This window comes from Petromyzon marinus, chromosome 46, assembly GCF_048934315.1.
Source record: "Petromyzon marinus isolate PM22_M1 ecotype Great Lakes invasive population chromosome 46, UKy_Petmar_22M1.pri1.0, whole genome shotgun sequence".
Taxonomy (NCBI): domain Eukaryota; kingdom Metazoa; phylum Chordata; class Hyperoartia; order Petromyzontiformes; family Petromyzontidae; genus Petromyzon; species Petromyzon marinus.
In genome coordinates, this window is record NC_133712.1 from 18544465 (window position 1) to 18560338 (window position 15874).

Here is a 15874-nt window from a genome sequence, read left to right on the forward strand (position 1 = left end):
AATCATTGGAAAGATTTGATAAATCATTTCAGTTCTTGATTGATTGTTCACGCTTACAGTGGCTTTCAGACAGCATACATAAAAACAAATTTCGTCTCCCCCCTCCTCTTTTCAAAAAATAGATGGACTAGTCCTGGCAAACAGCCAATCGTTGCGCGTGACGCAAACGTTATTTTTATATATATAAATAAATAAATATGCCGTTTTCAAAATAAATTTATGCAAACCGACACACCTGATGATGACCGTTTGAGTTATGGTTGAAACGTCGTGAGAATTTTTTATTGTTTTATATATATTTTGTTATTTTGTTGTTTGTCTTCAACGTGACTTTACCGAAAAAACTAAGAATATGAATTACTGCAGTCACGAAAGCTTTAAATCAAAATTTAACTTTGGAGCTCGTCGTGACGGACGGTACATCAGCCCCTGGGTCCACTTGCCACTGTGGCTTCTGCCCGAGACAACCCCAAGAGATTGAGAAGCTCCCAAACGGCGATTGCGCCTCACTGTGTGCACGACCCCCGAGATGGAGTAATGCCACTTCATGATGGACCTCGAGCCGCCAAGTTGATTGTGAAAACACGGTGACCGCACATTCATGTGCTGTTTATGTGCTATGAAGATCCGTGTGTATTTGCTATGAAGAATGAATGCTTAAAAAAAATCACCATGTATATTTCTCATTTCAAGGTAGTTTTTGACCTATAACCGTATGTCATTGGCTCGTGGCTCATTCACAAAGTCATGCCTAGTTCTGGTAGCTGCTGCGTGTTGATGTGAGCTGGGTATTTTAAATGAGCGGCAAACGTCACTCGGATATCTCGCGTCCAGATAGATGTCCAGGCAGGGGTGCACACATCATGCTCCGTAGCATGTTTCGCATCCAATGTTATTATTTAAAATGTATATTTTGGGTTAGGCCGGGTAATGATCTGGCCCAAGTATTGTCATGAAACCCTCCACCACCCGAGACATTCAAACAAATTAAATGGTCAAGTGAAGAAGCATTTAACTACGCCCCAATCACTATTGTCAGTTCACTCACCAGTGAGTCTGAGAGCACTTCTCACAACCAGAATTAGCAATTAGATCCATACATGTACAATGAATGTTATTTATTAATTCAACAAATCTCATGCATATCACATTTGATTTCAGAAAAAAATGTTTTCTGAGTTGTATGCACTGGAAACATGACATATCACTGCAAAGGAAATGAAAGATAGTGTCAAATGGCACGCATTAAGGGCTCGTCTTTCAAAACAACGTGCCTCTTTTCCCCTTATGGCCTGCATTATCAAGACATACGGAATTAAAGCTCACATGCATATAAACGCAAATTAAACATTAAAAATCTTTGTTGTGGCAGTAATTGCTCATCAGCCTGAAAGCTTCAAATTCACTGCCTGTGAGAAACAGGATTTGCGACCGATAAGAGATTGGAACCTGTAACCAGGAATCAAGTGCGGCTGCCTAAAGTTTTTCGGGTGGTGGTGGCTATGCAGGTGGCATATAATTTAGAAATTGGCAGTCAGCTTGGGTTGGTGGATCAAATAAATGTTGCAAAACCTCCTTCCCATGGGTTTCGAGGAGGTGCCGGACCCCGACTCGCCAGAACACGGTCAAAGTTCGGACTGATATCATCTGTACCTTCTGTATGGGATAGTGTTTCTCCCTCGCAGGTGCCGAGTTTCTCCATGTGCTCAGGTTTTCTCCCATGCTTAGTCTGAAAATATCTTAATATATAGATGACTCTACTACAGAGCTTGGGCAATTGTTGGTCACGCCAGCGTTCTCACAAACTGATTGATGCTGCCTTCCAGCTCTGTGGTTCCTCAGCGATTGCGAGAGATGTAATTTGGAAGAACGGCGACGTTATATATAACTAAACAGTGGATTATATTAAACATATCCAAGATTGAAAACAAAACATTGCTTTTATATGAGTACCATTATGCCGCTCAACCCAGGGTGTTTTACAATAAAACTAACAAAGAGAAAAACCTCTGGACAATTAACCCAGCTCAAGGATGAGCAATGCAGTCAAGTATGCAGGTGTGCATTATTCTTCTTTCATATGGGGGGGAAAGCAAGTTTTTTTTTATAGATGTCATAGCTCAATGTTAAGGTCCACCAACCAATGCAAAGTGGCAGTAGATGCTGTATGTATTGCAGTGATACCGCCAGGATGTGCATGGATGGCGCACTCGTCGGGTATGTGAGTGACGGTTTTAGCTTTACTATCGTTGCAGTTTGGCGGTTCTTTGATTTCACTTTGCAGATTCGACTGTGTCTGCTGCATCCGTAATATGACTCGGGATGGATTTCCAAAGGCAAGAAGCACAGCAACCACAGGCCTCTCAGCCCAATGAGCCAGCCACCCACCTCATGCAGCACCATGCAAAAGCACACTCGTGCAGAGTCACATGACCAACAGGGCAGCTTTGGTTTAATTTTACTCTGGCACCATCAGGCTCGATTCCATGATGGCTAGGCTTCTAGGACGCAGATTACCTGCAAGGCCCAAACACCTCTCATACAAATCCCTCGGTCTTCTCGAGCCAAGAAGCTCGTCAGCTGTCTCTTAACACCCGGACGTCGGTGACCAAGGAGAAGCCATGAGCCAAATGGTGCGATTCAGAGAGAGGGACCGTGGTTTTCCTGTGACCACTATTGCAACGGTTGTAGAGCAAAGTGATGGCGACGTGCAGCATGGATGGCACCGGCCCTGGCGCAAGAAATGAAACGGGGGGCCCTATCCCTGTCCAATTTCTGCATTCTTCGTAGTCCAGCACTTGGGCCACTCTAGTCCATAGGTCCTAGTGCAATTGCACAGTCTGCGCTAACAACAGTCAAGCCACTGACAAGATGCGACTGCCCGAGCAACATTGCCCGTAATGACCTCTTCATCTTGAGACTTGCTTCAACTGTCTCTTTTGTCGCAGCCTACATTGCAGTACAAGCCTTTGAGGACATCTGCTTGGTGACTGATTTACAATAAAAGGGACAGTTAAATATTTTTCATCATCCACACGACGGGCAGACCCTTCGCGTCGCGGTATGGCGTTGAGTCGAGTGTCTGGGGCTGCCCGGGAGCGAATGACAGTGGCGCACTCGCGGAGGAGCTAGGCAGCGAAGCCTGGCCAGCGAGCCGCTGCCAGGACGGCACGGCAAGCCCATTCCTGGTGCAAGCAGGAGACGGGGAAAGACTGATGGTGCCATAGCCAAAGGTGGCTATGCCAAATTTGGCACGGCTGATGAATGAAGGAAGAGGAGGCGGTGGTGGTGGTGTAGGCTGGTGTAGTGGTAATCCCGTTGGTGGTGCTAGCAATGGTTGTGGTGTTAACGCTAGTGGTAGTGATGGTGGCACTAATGGTGGACAAGCTTGTGATGGTGACACTGGTGCTGGTGGCAGTGGTGGAAGTGGAGGTGCTGGTAGCAGAGGAGGTGCTGGTAGTAATGCTGTTGCTGGTAGTGGTACTGGTGGGGGTGGGGGTGGTGGTGGTGTTAGTGGAGGAGGAGGTGCTGGTTGTGGAGCTATCGGTAGTGGTGCCTGTGCTGGTAATGGTGGAGGTGCTGGTGGCGATGCCACTGCAGGTAGTGGCGGTATTGGTGGTGGAGGTGCTGGTAGCGATGCCGTTGCTGCTGGTAGTGGTGCTGGCGATTCCTCGCCGAGCACCCCCCCTTCCTCGTCTGTCACTGCCGCCGCCCCGGATCCAGGGGGCGACTCGTGTTGGCTCCAACGCTGACCATCGGGCGAGTGGTGCACCAGCTTCTCCATGAAGTGGGCATCGACCAGGCGGTTGACGGCCCGTGCCGCTGTCACGGGCTGGCACGGCACGTAGCCCAGGTGGGCATAGAAGCACTGCTTGTCGGGGGTGCTGAGGAAGAGGCGGTGCTTCCCGCGCGAGCGCGCGTAGCGTTCCGTCTCCTCCATGAGCCGCCGGCCGAGGCCCTGGCCACGGTGAGCTGGCGCGATGAGCACAGACTCGGCAAGCACGCCGGCCCCATCGCCCACGACCAGCGAGAGTTTACTGTGGCCCAGCACCTGCAAGCGACACGGGCAGATTTTTTTATTTTATGATTACAACTCAACGCGAGCCCGATACAAAACGCCGGTCACCGAACGAAAGGGGGAACAGAAATTCCGTGAACAGCAGCCCGAGTTCGGCGCGACAGGGCCTAATGAAGGAGGAAAACTAGGCACACTGCCCCACCCAGGTGGGGACCACGAGTGGAACATGAAGGTGTATACAGGGAGGGGAAAAGGGTAAGGAGGAAGATAACATACTGGGCAAAAGAAAGAGAAAGGGAGCAGGAGGGGAACCGGGGGCAAGAGCAATGCCAGTGAGGAGGGGACCGTAAAGCCGAGATATTTGATGTGGGATGGAGACCACTTGAAGGTTAACAAGCCCTCTGGGGGTTTAGGGGATACCGGTGATAAGGGCATCAATTCCGACTGTTACATTGGTCTAACACCGTTTGACCAATGTAAATACAGGGTCAAAATAGCAGGGATTGAGACTTCCGAGTTTTTAAAAGTGACAAGGACATCATCGGTGTAAAGGTAAATTTTGTTTTCTCCTGCGCCGTATCTTACTACCGAAATCCGCTGACTTGTCCTAATACTCTCAGCAAATGGCTCCATGGCCATGGCAAAAAGTAATTGTGAAAAAGGGCAAACCTGCCTTGTACCTCTGCTTAGAACAAAGTTGGAAGATGTTAAGGTATTTGTAACCACCTAGGCCATAGGGTTAGCATACAGGAGTCTGCAAATGTCGATGAATGAGAGGGGAAAGCCCCATTTGTTCATCACCCGGAACAGGAAGGCCCCATTCAACCCTGTCAAATGCATCTTCCTCATCCAGGGTAAGGGCTTAAGCGGCCAGGTTGTCCCTCGAGACAATTTCCATCGCGTTGACCAGAGTCCTGATTTTTTCATCCGAATCTATGTTTTTAACAAACCCCGTCTGGGCTTCACCAATCGTTGGGAGCACCTTTTCCAATCTCATTGCAAGGATCTTAGTGAGGATTTTATAATCTGCTTATAAAAGCGAAATGGGTCTAAAGTTACCTCAGGCAACCGCCAGGGTGCCCGGCTTATGTAGGACCAACATTCTGGCTTTGTTCATGGACCCGGCGAGAGAGCCTGAACTTAAGACTGTGTCAAGCATTACCATTAACTGAGAAGTAAGGCAGGCCCTACTTTTCGATAAAACTCCACTGGTATCCCGTTGGGGTCAGCTACCTTCCCCGTCGGCGACGTGGCCATGAAGGCATCGCAGACATAATTTTTGTTTAGCTTAGCATGGAGGTTTTGGTAAACTTTGGACCGGCTTTGGCATTAGGTGTCTCACCAGCAGTCAGTCTTGCTCGAATCAATCCATGTGAATTTCACGTGTTTTTTTCTCTGAGTCTTCCTGTTTTTCCCTCCACATTTATAATCATGCGTTGAGTATTTGTCTGCGATACATTTCCACATGATGAGCCACTTCGTTGTAGCCAGATCGCTTCTGAAAAAGAGCTATATAGCTCAGTGGGCTTTGCCTGGTAAAATAAAAATATCATTAGACCTCCTTTGCCAGTACCAAAATGTAATAATAGGGTTTTTCCCCTTTTTTCTGGCAACAAAACTGAAACCTTTTTACAAGGATTCATGTCTGCATTAACCACAATACCTGCAGTCAAAATGCAAACAAAAAACATACTATGATAATATATGCATTGCCCTTGTGGCGTCATCTGGTCGAGCACCAATTGGGTCGAGGCACAAAAGAAAGCCGTCCCTTGGTGTGGACCAATCAGTTACAAGGACAATGCATATATTATCATAGTATGTTTTTTGTTTGCATTTTGACTGCGGGTATTGTGGTTAATGCAGACATGAATCTTTGTAAAAAGGTTTCAGTTTTGTTGCCAGAAAAAAGGGGAAAAACCCTATTATTATATCAAAATTAAAATAGTTTCGCTTTAGTGTTAGAACTGCCAGATGTTTGTAGGCAAGGACCCTCCCTCTGTTAGATATGGGTCCTAGTTCGACACAAAACTCTGGACCAATTAAAAAATTTGGTGTCTCATCAGCAGAGTGCATCTCTTTTGCAAGGTCACCTCGGGGGTGGTGCCCTCCGCCGGGCACGCGAGCAGCACGAGCGAGAGGGGGAAGGCGTGGGAGGAGCGCTGAAGTGACACGAGGCGCGCCTGCACGCTCAGCCCCCACTGCTCACGCAGGAGGAGTGCGCACGCCTCCGCCAGCGCGGGCCGCTGGTGCAGCAGCACCGCCTCGATCCGCGGCCCCCCTGCAGCCACTCAACAACAACTACAATAACTACCCAACAATAACAATACTAACTACAACAAGTGTACAACAAATACAACACGAACTGTTGAAACTGGTCATGAGTTTTCACTGATTGGATGTATCGAAAATACTTTAACTTTTTCACTTGGAGAAACAGATATTGTCTGCATATTTATTCGGTATATATGTATGTTGAACCTCTTTCGCACCCTACATAGCCAACCGTGCGAATCGGAGGTGCGGTAAATGATATACGCTCGTTACCTTTAGGCTAAAGGAACATGAAAGCAAGAGAGACATTACTGTATCCATACGCACAAACAGCTCCGTCCACACTCTCCACGGCCGAGATCGCTCCGTTGCCGCTGGCGACGGCGTCATCATCCTCGCCCTCGTCTGCCCACATGGCTCGTGACGTGATCACGCCGAGGTTTTCTTCCGTGCTCGCAGCTGTTACTTTTAATTAAGTACTTTACATAATTCACTTAACTTATTTTAAAAAACCTAATATTTGAACAGATATTTTACTCAATTGTGTTACAATTGTTCAATGCAGGAAATAATTTTAAAACACCATAAATATGCCAAATTCCGTTAAAGACCTCTCATGATAATGAATGGAACTGAAGCAGTTATATTTACGGGCACATTTTTTTGCTACAAAAATACGAATGAATGCAAGATGAGGCTGTAAATTGGTGGTAACAAACAAGGTTGGTGTATTGTGGTATAAGATATGCTATTAATTGACATAACAATCTCATAAAAGTTATGCTACAATAAATGACGAGCAATTATATTTTGGGGAATTTAATTTTTAAATATCTCAAGACAAAATTAAGGTAGGTTCCGTGCGTGAGTTTCACAGCGCTTGGTAACTTGAGATGACCATTTTCATCCACAGCACCTGGCAACAGCAGAAGACGGATAATGACATGAAGCCAACACTGCGGGCGGTGACGGGATCTGGCGGAAGCACACTTGCCACTTGCTGCAGACGTTCACAGTTCAAGGCCAGCGGCCACCCTTGTTAATATTGCAGTTGTATCATCCATAAAATACGCACCATCTGCTTTGCGGTGAACGTTAATGATCCCGAAACATGATGAGAACAAGAGCCATTGTGTGCTGGCATCTGCGTCCTCCATTATTTCAGTGGGTACAACAACATGGCAATATAACAGCACTGTTCATCTTCTGGGTTCTTTCGGTAAAGTCACGTAGAATGGAAATAAAATAAAAATAATATATAATATATCTATACTGCACTATACAGCACTATCGTTCACCCAAATTGCATTTCACCATCGCTAATGAACCACAGAGAAGCTGGAAGGCAGTAGCCAGGTGGTGAGCAGGCACTTCCAACAACTATCTAAGCTCTGCACACCTCTATGTATTTATGTGTTCAGCCAATTAATATATTTGTACACGTGGGAGGAAACCAGACAACCCGGAGAAAACCCACGTGTGAGGGGGCAACTCTATATTCCTGTAACATGTGTGATCCATCATGGGACCTCCTATTCCAGTACCAAAATATTATAGGTTTTCCCCTTTTTTCTGGCAACAAAACAGCTGTGTTAAGATGTAAAAACACCAAACTGAAACCTTTTACAAGGAATCATGTCTGCATTAACCACAATATTTGTGGTCAGAATGCAAACAAAAAACATACTCTGATAATAAGTGCATTGTTCTTGAAACTGATTGGTCCACACCAGAGCCGGCTTTCTTTGGAGCCTAGTCTCAAACGTTGTTAGACCAGAGGACGGCAGGGGAAACCTATTCTCATCTGTGTGATCAACCAACCCTCGCTGCCTTGTGCTGCACCACAGGCCACGTGCACAGTCACGCCCAGCTAATATCGCCCCTGACTGGCAGACGAAGCCCGTCTCTGAAACATAGCGTCTTTGTGATAGCCGTTTGCACTGTAAGAATGGAAAAAATGAAAATATACACACTTGACTTACTTTTAAAGTCTGACATCTAATACATTAGTAATATGTATGTTGAACGTCTTTCGTACCGTACATAGCAAGCCGTGCTAATACGCGGGTGAATTACGGCTGCGATCATTGTCTGGGTACTCCCACCTTTTCTAAGATCCCTGACCGAATACCCTCTAGGTACCTTCTAGAGCGGATCTCGAGAGCTCCCACTACAAGATGCACTTCCGCCAGCAATTGCAATGCAGGGGCTGCGCCTCTACTAATTAATTTACCCGTTGCGAGACGCCACATTTAACGCGATTTTAAAATAACTCGCGCGGGCCGCACGCCGACCCGTACATGGACATACACCGAAGGATAGCCACGGATTCATCTTCTTTGGTTCTTTCGGTAAAGTCACGTAGAATGAGAATAAAATAATAAATTGATAAAATACGTGACTTTACCGAAAGAACCAAAGAAGATGAATCCTTGCAGTGACGAAAGCTTTAAATCGAAAGATAGCCACGGAGTTCCGCTCCCAACCCAGCGGCCGGGAGTCTGACCCTAGAACCAAACTCATCCCCCCATCGCAAACACCCCACAGTCATAACACGCGACACGGTTTGCGACACTCGCACGGCGCGCAAAGATCGCTCCCTACGCGTGCATTACACCCAGCGTGTGATCTCGAGGGAGCACAGGCCCCGATTACTATGCATTGCAGGATGTCCGTGGGATAATGTAAGTTTAAGGTGGATTGTTTATATCTCTTGTTTGACACTCACGGTATGCGTTAAGTGAGGAGAGTTGCGGTGGCGCTTCTGTTCGAGCGAAGTCGATGCTCGCGGGAGTTTTCCTGCGCGTTCGTGAACTGGAAGTGGCGGTGAGAGTGAGGGACCGCGGCAAACCGCGTCCGCCGTGGAACTGCAAAGACAAAATCACCCCCCCCCCATAGCCTCTGACAGACTGAGGGCAAGTGTTGTTAGCAAGCACTGATGATTGGTTGGCCAACAACCACGTCCGCCCGCCTTTTGACTGCCCAGTGGTGATATTTACACACCACACCAGTACTCATTTCAGTCTGATTCGACCTGGGGTATGCCCAGGACCTGTTCAGATCATTGTCACTGATGTTGGTGGCCGTGAGCGGGAATCGAACTCGAGTTCCACGCGTGGGTTTGTTGAGCTGTTGGAACCTGAGAGGACAACTCCAGCTCAGTCCGTGTCAAACAGCTTGTGGCGCCACGACCGCGAAGCAACTCTGCAAACGCCGCGATCCCCTCCCGGCCCCCGCACTAAACACGACCCGCACGCAGCGCACTGTTGTATATGTGGTGTGTGAAAATTTAATGAAAGTAATGAAAATAAAATGAAATTTGAAATCTGCATAATTTATCCTAAATTATGTTAATTTGGGTAATTATGCGTACAATTATGCTAATTCGAGGCAATCGTATTAATATATACGAGTGGGTGTGGTAATGTTAATGATACCATTTATGATAATCAGGCCCTGCCTCGTTGACGAGGTGGCGTAATCAATCGGGATAATGCAATCAATCGTATGCAGTTATGCTAGTGTCAACTCGGCTTCGTTGTCTCCCCTCGTAATATCGATCAGTGTAATGCAATTATTCTCGCTTTAACGTTTATTGAGTGGATTAATGTGTTTATATTTTAGGTCCCCAGGTTCACATTCTCGCTTTAACATTTACTGAGTATGGACTAGTGTGTTTATGTTTTGTCCCCAGGTTCATATCTCATCGCAGGATACAGCCCTTATGCAAAAATTATAGGAAATAATCACACGACCACTTCTGCATTAACCAATTTTATTTCCTAATTAACCTTAACTCTAATATGGTATGTGAACTCTCAATCTCGGAACTTCAGCACGGTATCAATACAGTATCATCAACGACTGTACGATTTCACCTTGACAACGGCACATGGATCCCGCATAACGCGATTGTTGTTAGTGAGAGTCGTTAAAACATGCATGCAAGCTATTCTACACAAAAAACCTTAACTTCTATTATGAATTATTATATTTGAAATCGACCACACAGTACTCCCGGATGCTCATTCATTGATCCATAGGCAATCCTTATCACGTTGTTAACAGGGCAATTAATTCTTATGCAGCGTAACACGAACGTATAGAAAATATGAATAAAGTCCTTAAGATTATGCGACGGTATTCATATGAAAGACAAACAAAAATAACAAAATATTATTTCTAAAGGCACAAATATGCGTTCATAGATTCATCAGCGATAAGGTGTAATTAAGAAATGGCTTGTAGTAAGGGGTGCGGCGGGACGTGCTTCTTCCGGGAGATTGATTAAGTCGTGTACAAGATTGTATGATAAGGAAGCCGGTTGAACACGACTTCTCTGTGTGGCGTAGCTTCGTGGCGAAGGTGCCCAGAACTAAATCGGATAGATGAATCTATGGGTAATTATGCGATTAGAAGTACAACAAAACAAAATATTAAGGAGGAAAATCATGAATATACTTATAACGACGTTTAGATGCTTCACGTTTTGGGATTGTCTTTGTTCCTGATATAAATTGTTTTGAATAGTCAGTGTTCGGAGTTGATTCTTTACGTCAAACAGACGCCTGGTTGTCGTGTGTGAGGGGGCGGTGCGCATCATACGTATCAGTCGATTCTTCTGTCACCGTGGTGAATTGGTCCGGATGACCAGTTGACACGCTGTTGCAGTTGCGGAACTCGGTCGATAGATGGCGGCCACAGCTCGCTCGCAGCATGCACGGTGGTGTCGTCGTCCGGCCCTGTCGCTAAATAGCGACCCTCGCCGCTCCGGTGACAGGTAGAGACCTCCTTCGCGTCGGCGGCGGTTGATCTCCTGCAGGGACGCGTTGAGCTGGCAAGCGGGTCTTTGCTGATGAGCTGTCGGCAAACTGATGAGCCGAGCTGAGCTGAGATGATGAGCTCCTTGCTGGTGAGCTGAGGAGCTGAGGATGGCCTCGGGTGAGCTCCCGGTGAGCCGACCGAACCCAACTCCGAGTTCCGACCGAACTGAGTTTTCAATGCTGTAGCGTTCTCTTTTATGCAAAAAAATCCCTTCACTTGGATCTTCCCATAAGGCGGGGCTTCTTTCGATTTTGCTGTGTCATGATCTGTCCGTATGTGTGTGTCCGTACATATGTCAGTGTGTGTCCTTGTGTGCATCTCCCACGGCATATTCCGCTATCCTCCTTCCATTAACCATCAAAAAGTAAAACAGACGTTACAAATGTCTCGAAGGAGGCGTCTCTCTGTCTGCCTCTCTGTCTGCCGGTGCGAGAGGGAGGGCAAGCTTTCCTCCCTGCATGTCATGTCCCCGACACACAAGGGAATGGTTAAAAAGTTTTAAGTTAACATTTTCATTTCACCACAGTTCCACAATTATGATTTGGTATTTAACCCAAGGTCTGTGTCAGCTTTCCGTTGTGGTGTTTGACTCGTGTCAAGGGAAGGTGTTTTCCCGAGCGTATACACACTCCTACCCCGCGCTGCGGGGAGACAAAGACGGCCGGGATCTTCCTTTATCTCCGACCCTGGGTTTAACATCGCCCAAGTCATGCAGTTTATGTTTGTGTAAGCGTAGTATAGTTTACAGTGAATAGCGCCAACATGAATGTTATGTATGAAATAATGTATTGTGAATTTTTTATTAACTTTGCCTGGTGTTTTCGCTGACATGCTGGCATTCCAAGCATCTCTTCCCCCCGCCCTTATTTCTGCTCGCGCGGTGTCCACCACCCTTTGCCCTCACTCTCTCTACTCACCCGTTGTGGCTGCTGTCTCCTGACGCCGCCAATTCAAGGCCTCATTAATTTCCATCACTCCGTGTAGGTGAGGTAGTGTTAGTGATCGCCGTTTTCAGCCTTGTTGAGTGCAGGTGGCAGCGATAATGAGTTGTTTGATTCATGCCACTCTTATTCTTATCTGTAGCGTCCCGATGTCATCTTCACAAGCTAGCATTCATTTGCCTCCCTTTCCACGCCCTTGGGTTTTCCCGTTTAGCTTACGTTTGCAGTTTTGCTGTGCTCTTGTTTTTTTTCCTCTTTAATCTTATTTTAACTCTGCTTATTATTCGCTTATGGCTGGAGGTTAGATAATTCCTTTTGACTTAGGAAAATTCTGATTGTCATATGCTTCGGGTAAAGTTGTATAGAAACTATAAAAATATGGAAATAACATTTCATATCAAATTAATAGATGGGTGATGGTTCCTGATGTAGCTTGTGGCCTGGTTTAATTGGAGTGGGTGTGAAGATCAATAACTTTAGCCTACCCTGTTGTTAAATTCCGACTTTAACGTTACTTTAATAGCAATGCAGAATATTTGAGTTTTTCTTTTTTTACTGTCTAGGCTAATGCGAACTTTTGGTGACCCTAGGCTCCGCTTACGTCAACCCCGCAGCTTGTGCTGCTCAGCTGAGTCTGCGTCCTTGAGAGTTATACAACACTCTTATCTTTGTCTCACCGTGGCCATCCCACTTTCTGCTCTGGGAGTCATTCTTAATTTCAGGTCAACGGCCCTTTCACGTTCAGACGTGCGGTTGTTTAAATTAGCTCCCCCCTTGCACACAGCCTGTGATAGTGGCCTGGCCTTCGGGTGTTTACCTCAGTCTCTTGGAATTAGCTGTTCAGCACTTGGTTGGTGACCTCTGACCCTGGGAGCTATTATTTATTTAATTTGACCTGCACATACTGTTGCTGAGGGACTTGGGACTGTTTTTATTCATTATTAAAATAAAAAAAACCAATAGAAATATGTATCTATATGTATCGGAAAATTACTTGTTAATATTAAGATGGAAAAAGGGGGCATATATACAGCAGCACCCACCGAGTGGCGTCCTGGCAGGGGGTTGCCTGGCACCTCGGGGGTTTTAATCCAAATGGCCCCTAGAGGGAGAGTCCCACGGTTTCCCGGTGCCAGGAGATTGGCCGACCCTCACAGGACAGGTTACATTGCGGTGCCCCTAAATTGGCTTAAAATTGTATGGGCACACAGCAACTCACCAGGATAACCGCACTGAAAATGCTCACAGCACGGGGGGAGGATATGCGGGCGGCGCAGACGGAGAGGGGGGGGGGAAACCCTGGACCCCCGCAGAGGTGCAGTCCGCGAGACGGCAACGCCGACCAAAGCGGCTGAGTCCGGAAGGGGGAGGGCGGGCGCGTCGACAGTGGGTCGAGGCATAACGGAAAATAACGCTGCAGGTAAGGGCGGGACATCAGTTTAAAATGGAAAGGTAGCGCATGAGAATACAGGTGGGAGCCTCGGCACGATTAGTTCAGTCGTCTTCAACCTCCGGGCCGTCAAGACTCGCAGCATCCGTGTGATGCCAGCAAAAGCTGCTACGAGGCAGTGAGGTTTTCGCTCGTCCTTCCTCCGACTCTCACAGCATCCGTGTGACGCCGTGAGTCCAGTTTCGAGGTACGTGGTAGAACGCTCGAGTGACTGGGTTCGTAGGCAGAGTCAGGCTAAGCCCTTCTTGCGAAGTATTCCACCTCCAGGTAGTGTATATTTGCACCGTTAATAAACTTTAGTTCAGAGGATCGGTGCAGTGTGATTTGTGTGTGGTGCGACTGCGCGGAGAGACGGTGTGCACGAGAGAGGGAGTGTAGAGCTGCGGCGTGTGCTGAGAGGAGATCACTGCATGCGTGGGGGCGGTCGTGCCGCGGGGTGCCGCGTTAGGGTGAGTGACGTGCGCACAGGGGAGCGAGTGCAGGGCTGCAGCGTCGGTGGGGGGGTTGGTAATTCGAGAGTGTGCGATGTGCGCGCGCAAATTCGCGCAGCCCTTTAGCGCGAGCCTTTGTGTGCTGCGGATTAGGACTTAACCACCCGGGGGGTGCGCGCGCATATTAATACCGCCGTTTTCTTTAGCGCTAACCTTTGCACGGAATAAGCGCCTGTAGGGACACGCGTGGTTACGCGCGCGTGTGTGAAATACGCGCCTGCAGGCCTCCGCGTTCGCTTTTGTGGTGGTGTACGTGGGCGTGTGCGGGATAATCCCAGGCGGTGGTGAGCCAGCCAATCAGCCATGTCCCTCAGAGAGGGCGCTGGCGCGGAGGGCCGATCATGCGATCGGCGGAGGTCCGGCGAGAGGGGCCGAACGGCACGGTGGAGGAGGGAGTGGAGAGGGTAAACGTTTCAGGCATGGTTCCTTTCCAGTACAGAGAGATACACTTAATAACGAGTTCTAGGCTGGACCTGTTTCCACCAAGCGGCCTGATGAGAATTGCATTTTTAAGGTTTTATGGTTACACCAGGTTTTAAATTGGTATTTGTGTCCCTACATTTTATGTGAATTGTACACAGGCTTTCCAGACCAATATCCTTCAGGCATTGTTTAAGCAAACTGGACTGGCTTCGACCCTCTGAGTCTCATCAGCAGAGTTAGGGCTTGTTAAATATACACGCGCTGCTCAATACGCCAGATGCTATTGGCAAGAGCACTCCATATAACTACGGGGCGCCGGACAACGCCAAAGGCGACCCATTGTGTGTTGCCGATGAGCATCCTCGCTAAAACGAAAACAAGCAAACAATGTGCCTCCTTCCTATCCGTCACTTAACATTAACACAAATACATATTCCATCAGCAGAGCACAACTCTTGAATAATTTCGACATTCAGCGTCTCATCAGTGTATATGTATTTATGTGGAGGGACAGATATGTGACAGAGGCGACCTGTTTATTGTGTAACCTATATTCTCCAAGACAACGCTGATTACTTTGTGGAAAACAGCAAACACAAGTTTCTAATGTGGTAACCCAATAAGCATGTAACGTTAACCAAACGTTGCAAGCCTATTGGGAATGACCACCCTGGGCCCTGCATGAACCTCCTCCCGCCACTCAAGGAGACCACCAGCAGAGACGCTCTCTCATAAAGGCCCGACTGGCCAGAACTTTGTCAAAACGACTTGTACTCCAGAACGGGACAATTGGGGCCTTGCGTTGAACATTTGGGCACCGGTGATCCGCTCCACACTGCGGGCTGGGACTCCATCTCCTCATATTCACTATCGAGAATCGGCCCTCTCTATATACACTCCCGACTCCCCAAGAGCCCCGAACACCCTCCCCCACTCATCTTTATCCCCTTGTCTAACCCCACTGGGCGGTGGTGGCTACGATGCACGTGGTCTGTAATCCTGCACTGTGGAGGCAGCGAGGGTTGGTGGATCACACACGCACATGATGTGACACTCCCCCCGTGGGCGCCGAGGTGTCACGCCCTGGCTTGCCCGAAGGCGGTACAGCAACGTGTAGAGTCCAGGGGTCGGCAACCTTGTGGCTCTGGAGCCGCATGCGGCTCTTTAAATAATGCTTCATGACGTTATTTATTTGGGGTTGTCTCGTATTCACCACAAAGTGCATTTCGGCTCTTGAAATATTTGAGGGTTTTTTTTACCGAATTCTAAAAAAATGGCTTTTGTTATTTTGAATGCCAACCCCTGGTGTAGACTGATATAATCGCCTTCTGTATGGGGTACATTTGAGTGTTGCTCCTTCAAACGCGCGAGTTTTCTCCGGGTTCTCCGGTTTCCTCATATATGAACACTAATTAGCTGAAAACATCGGAGCAATTGTTGGTGCCTGCTCACC

The 15874-nt window shown here is 47.6% G+C and overlaps 1 protein-coding gene across 5 annotated transcripts; it reads right to left on the minus strand.

Annotated features, from left to right (window-relative positions):
* Positions 1-1103: 1103 nt before the first annotated feature.
* LOC116952261 (uncharacterized) lies at positions 1104-11287 on the minus strand. 5 transcript variants are annotated; one of them, XM_076074267.1, is made up of 5 exons: positions 10898-11283; positions 9021-9159; positions 6620-7208; positions 6112-6299; positions 1104-4051 (listed from the first exon to the last, which is right to left on the minus strand). In XM_076074267.1, exons 3-5 carry the CDS (start codon positions 6705-6707, stop codon positions 3014-3016), a joined length of 1314 nt encoding a protein of 437 aa, XP_075930382.1. In that variant the 5' UTR covers positions 6708-7208; positions 9021-9159; positions 10898-11283; the 3' UTR covers positions 1104-3013. The 5 variants fall into 5 exon arrangements, with proteins under 5 accessions (XP_075930382.1, XP_032827344.1, XP_032827341.1 ...); XM_032971453.2 differs by having other exon boundaries at positions 6616-7208; positions 9021-11287; XM_032971450.2 differs by having other exon boundaries at positions 9021-11283.
* Between the last annotated feature and the right edge of the window lie 4587 nt (positions 11288-15874).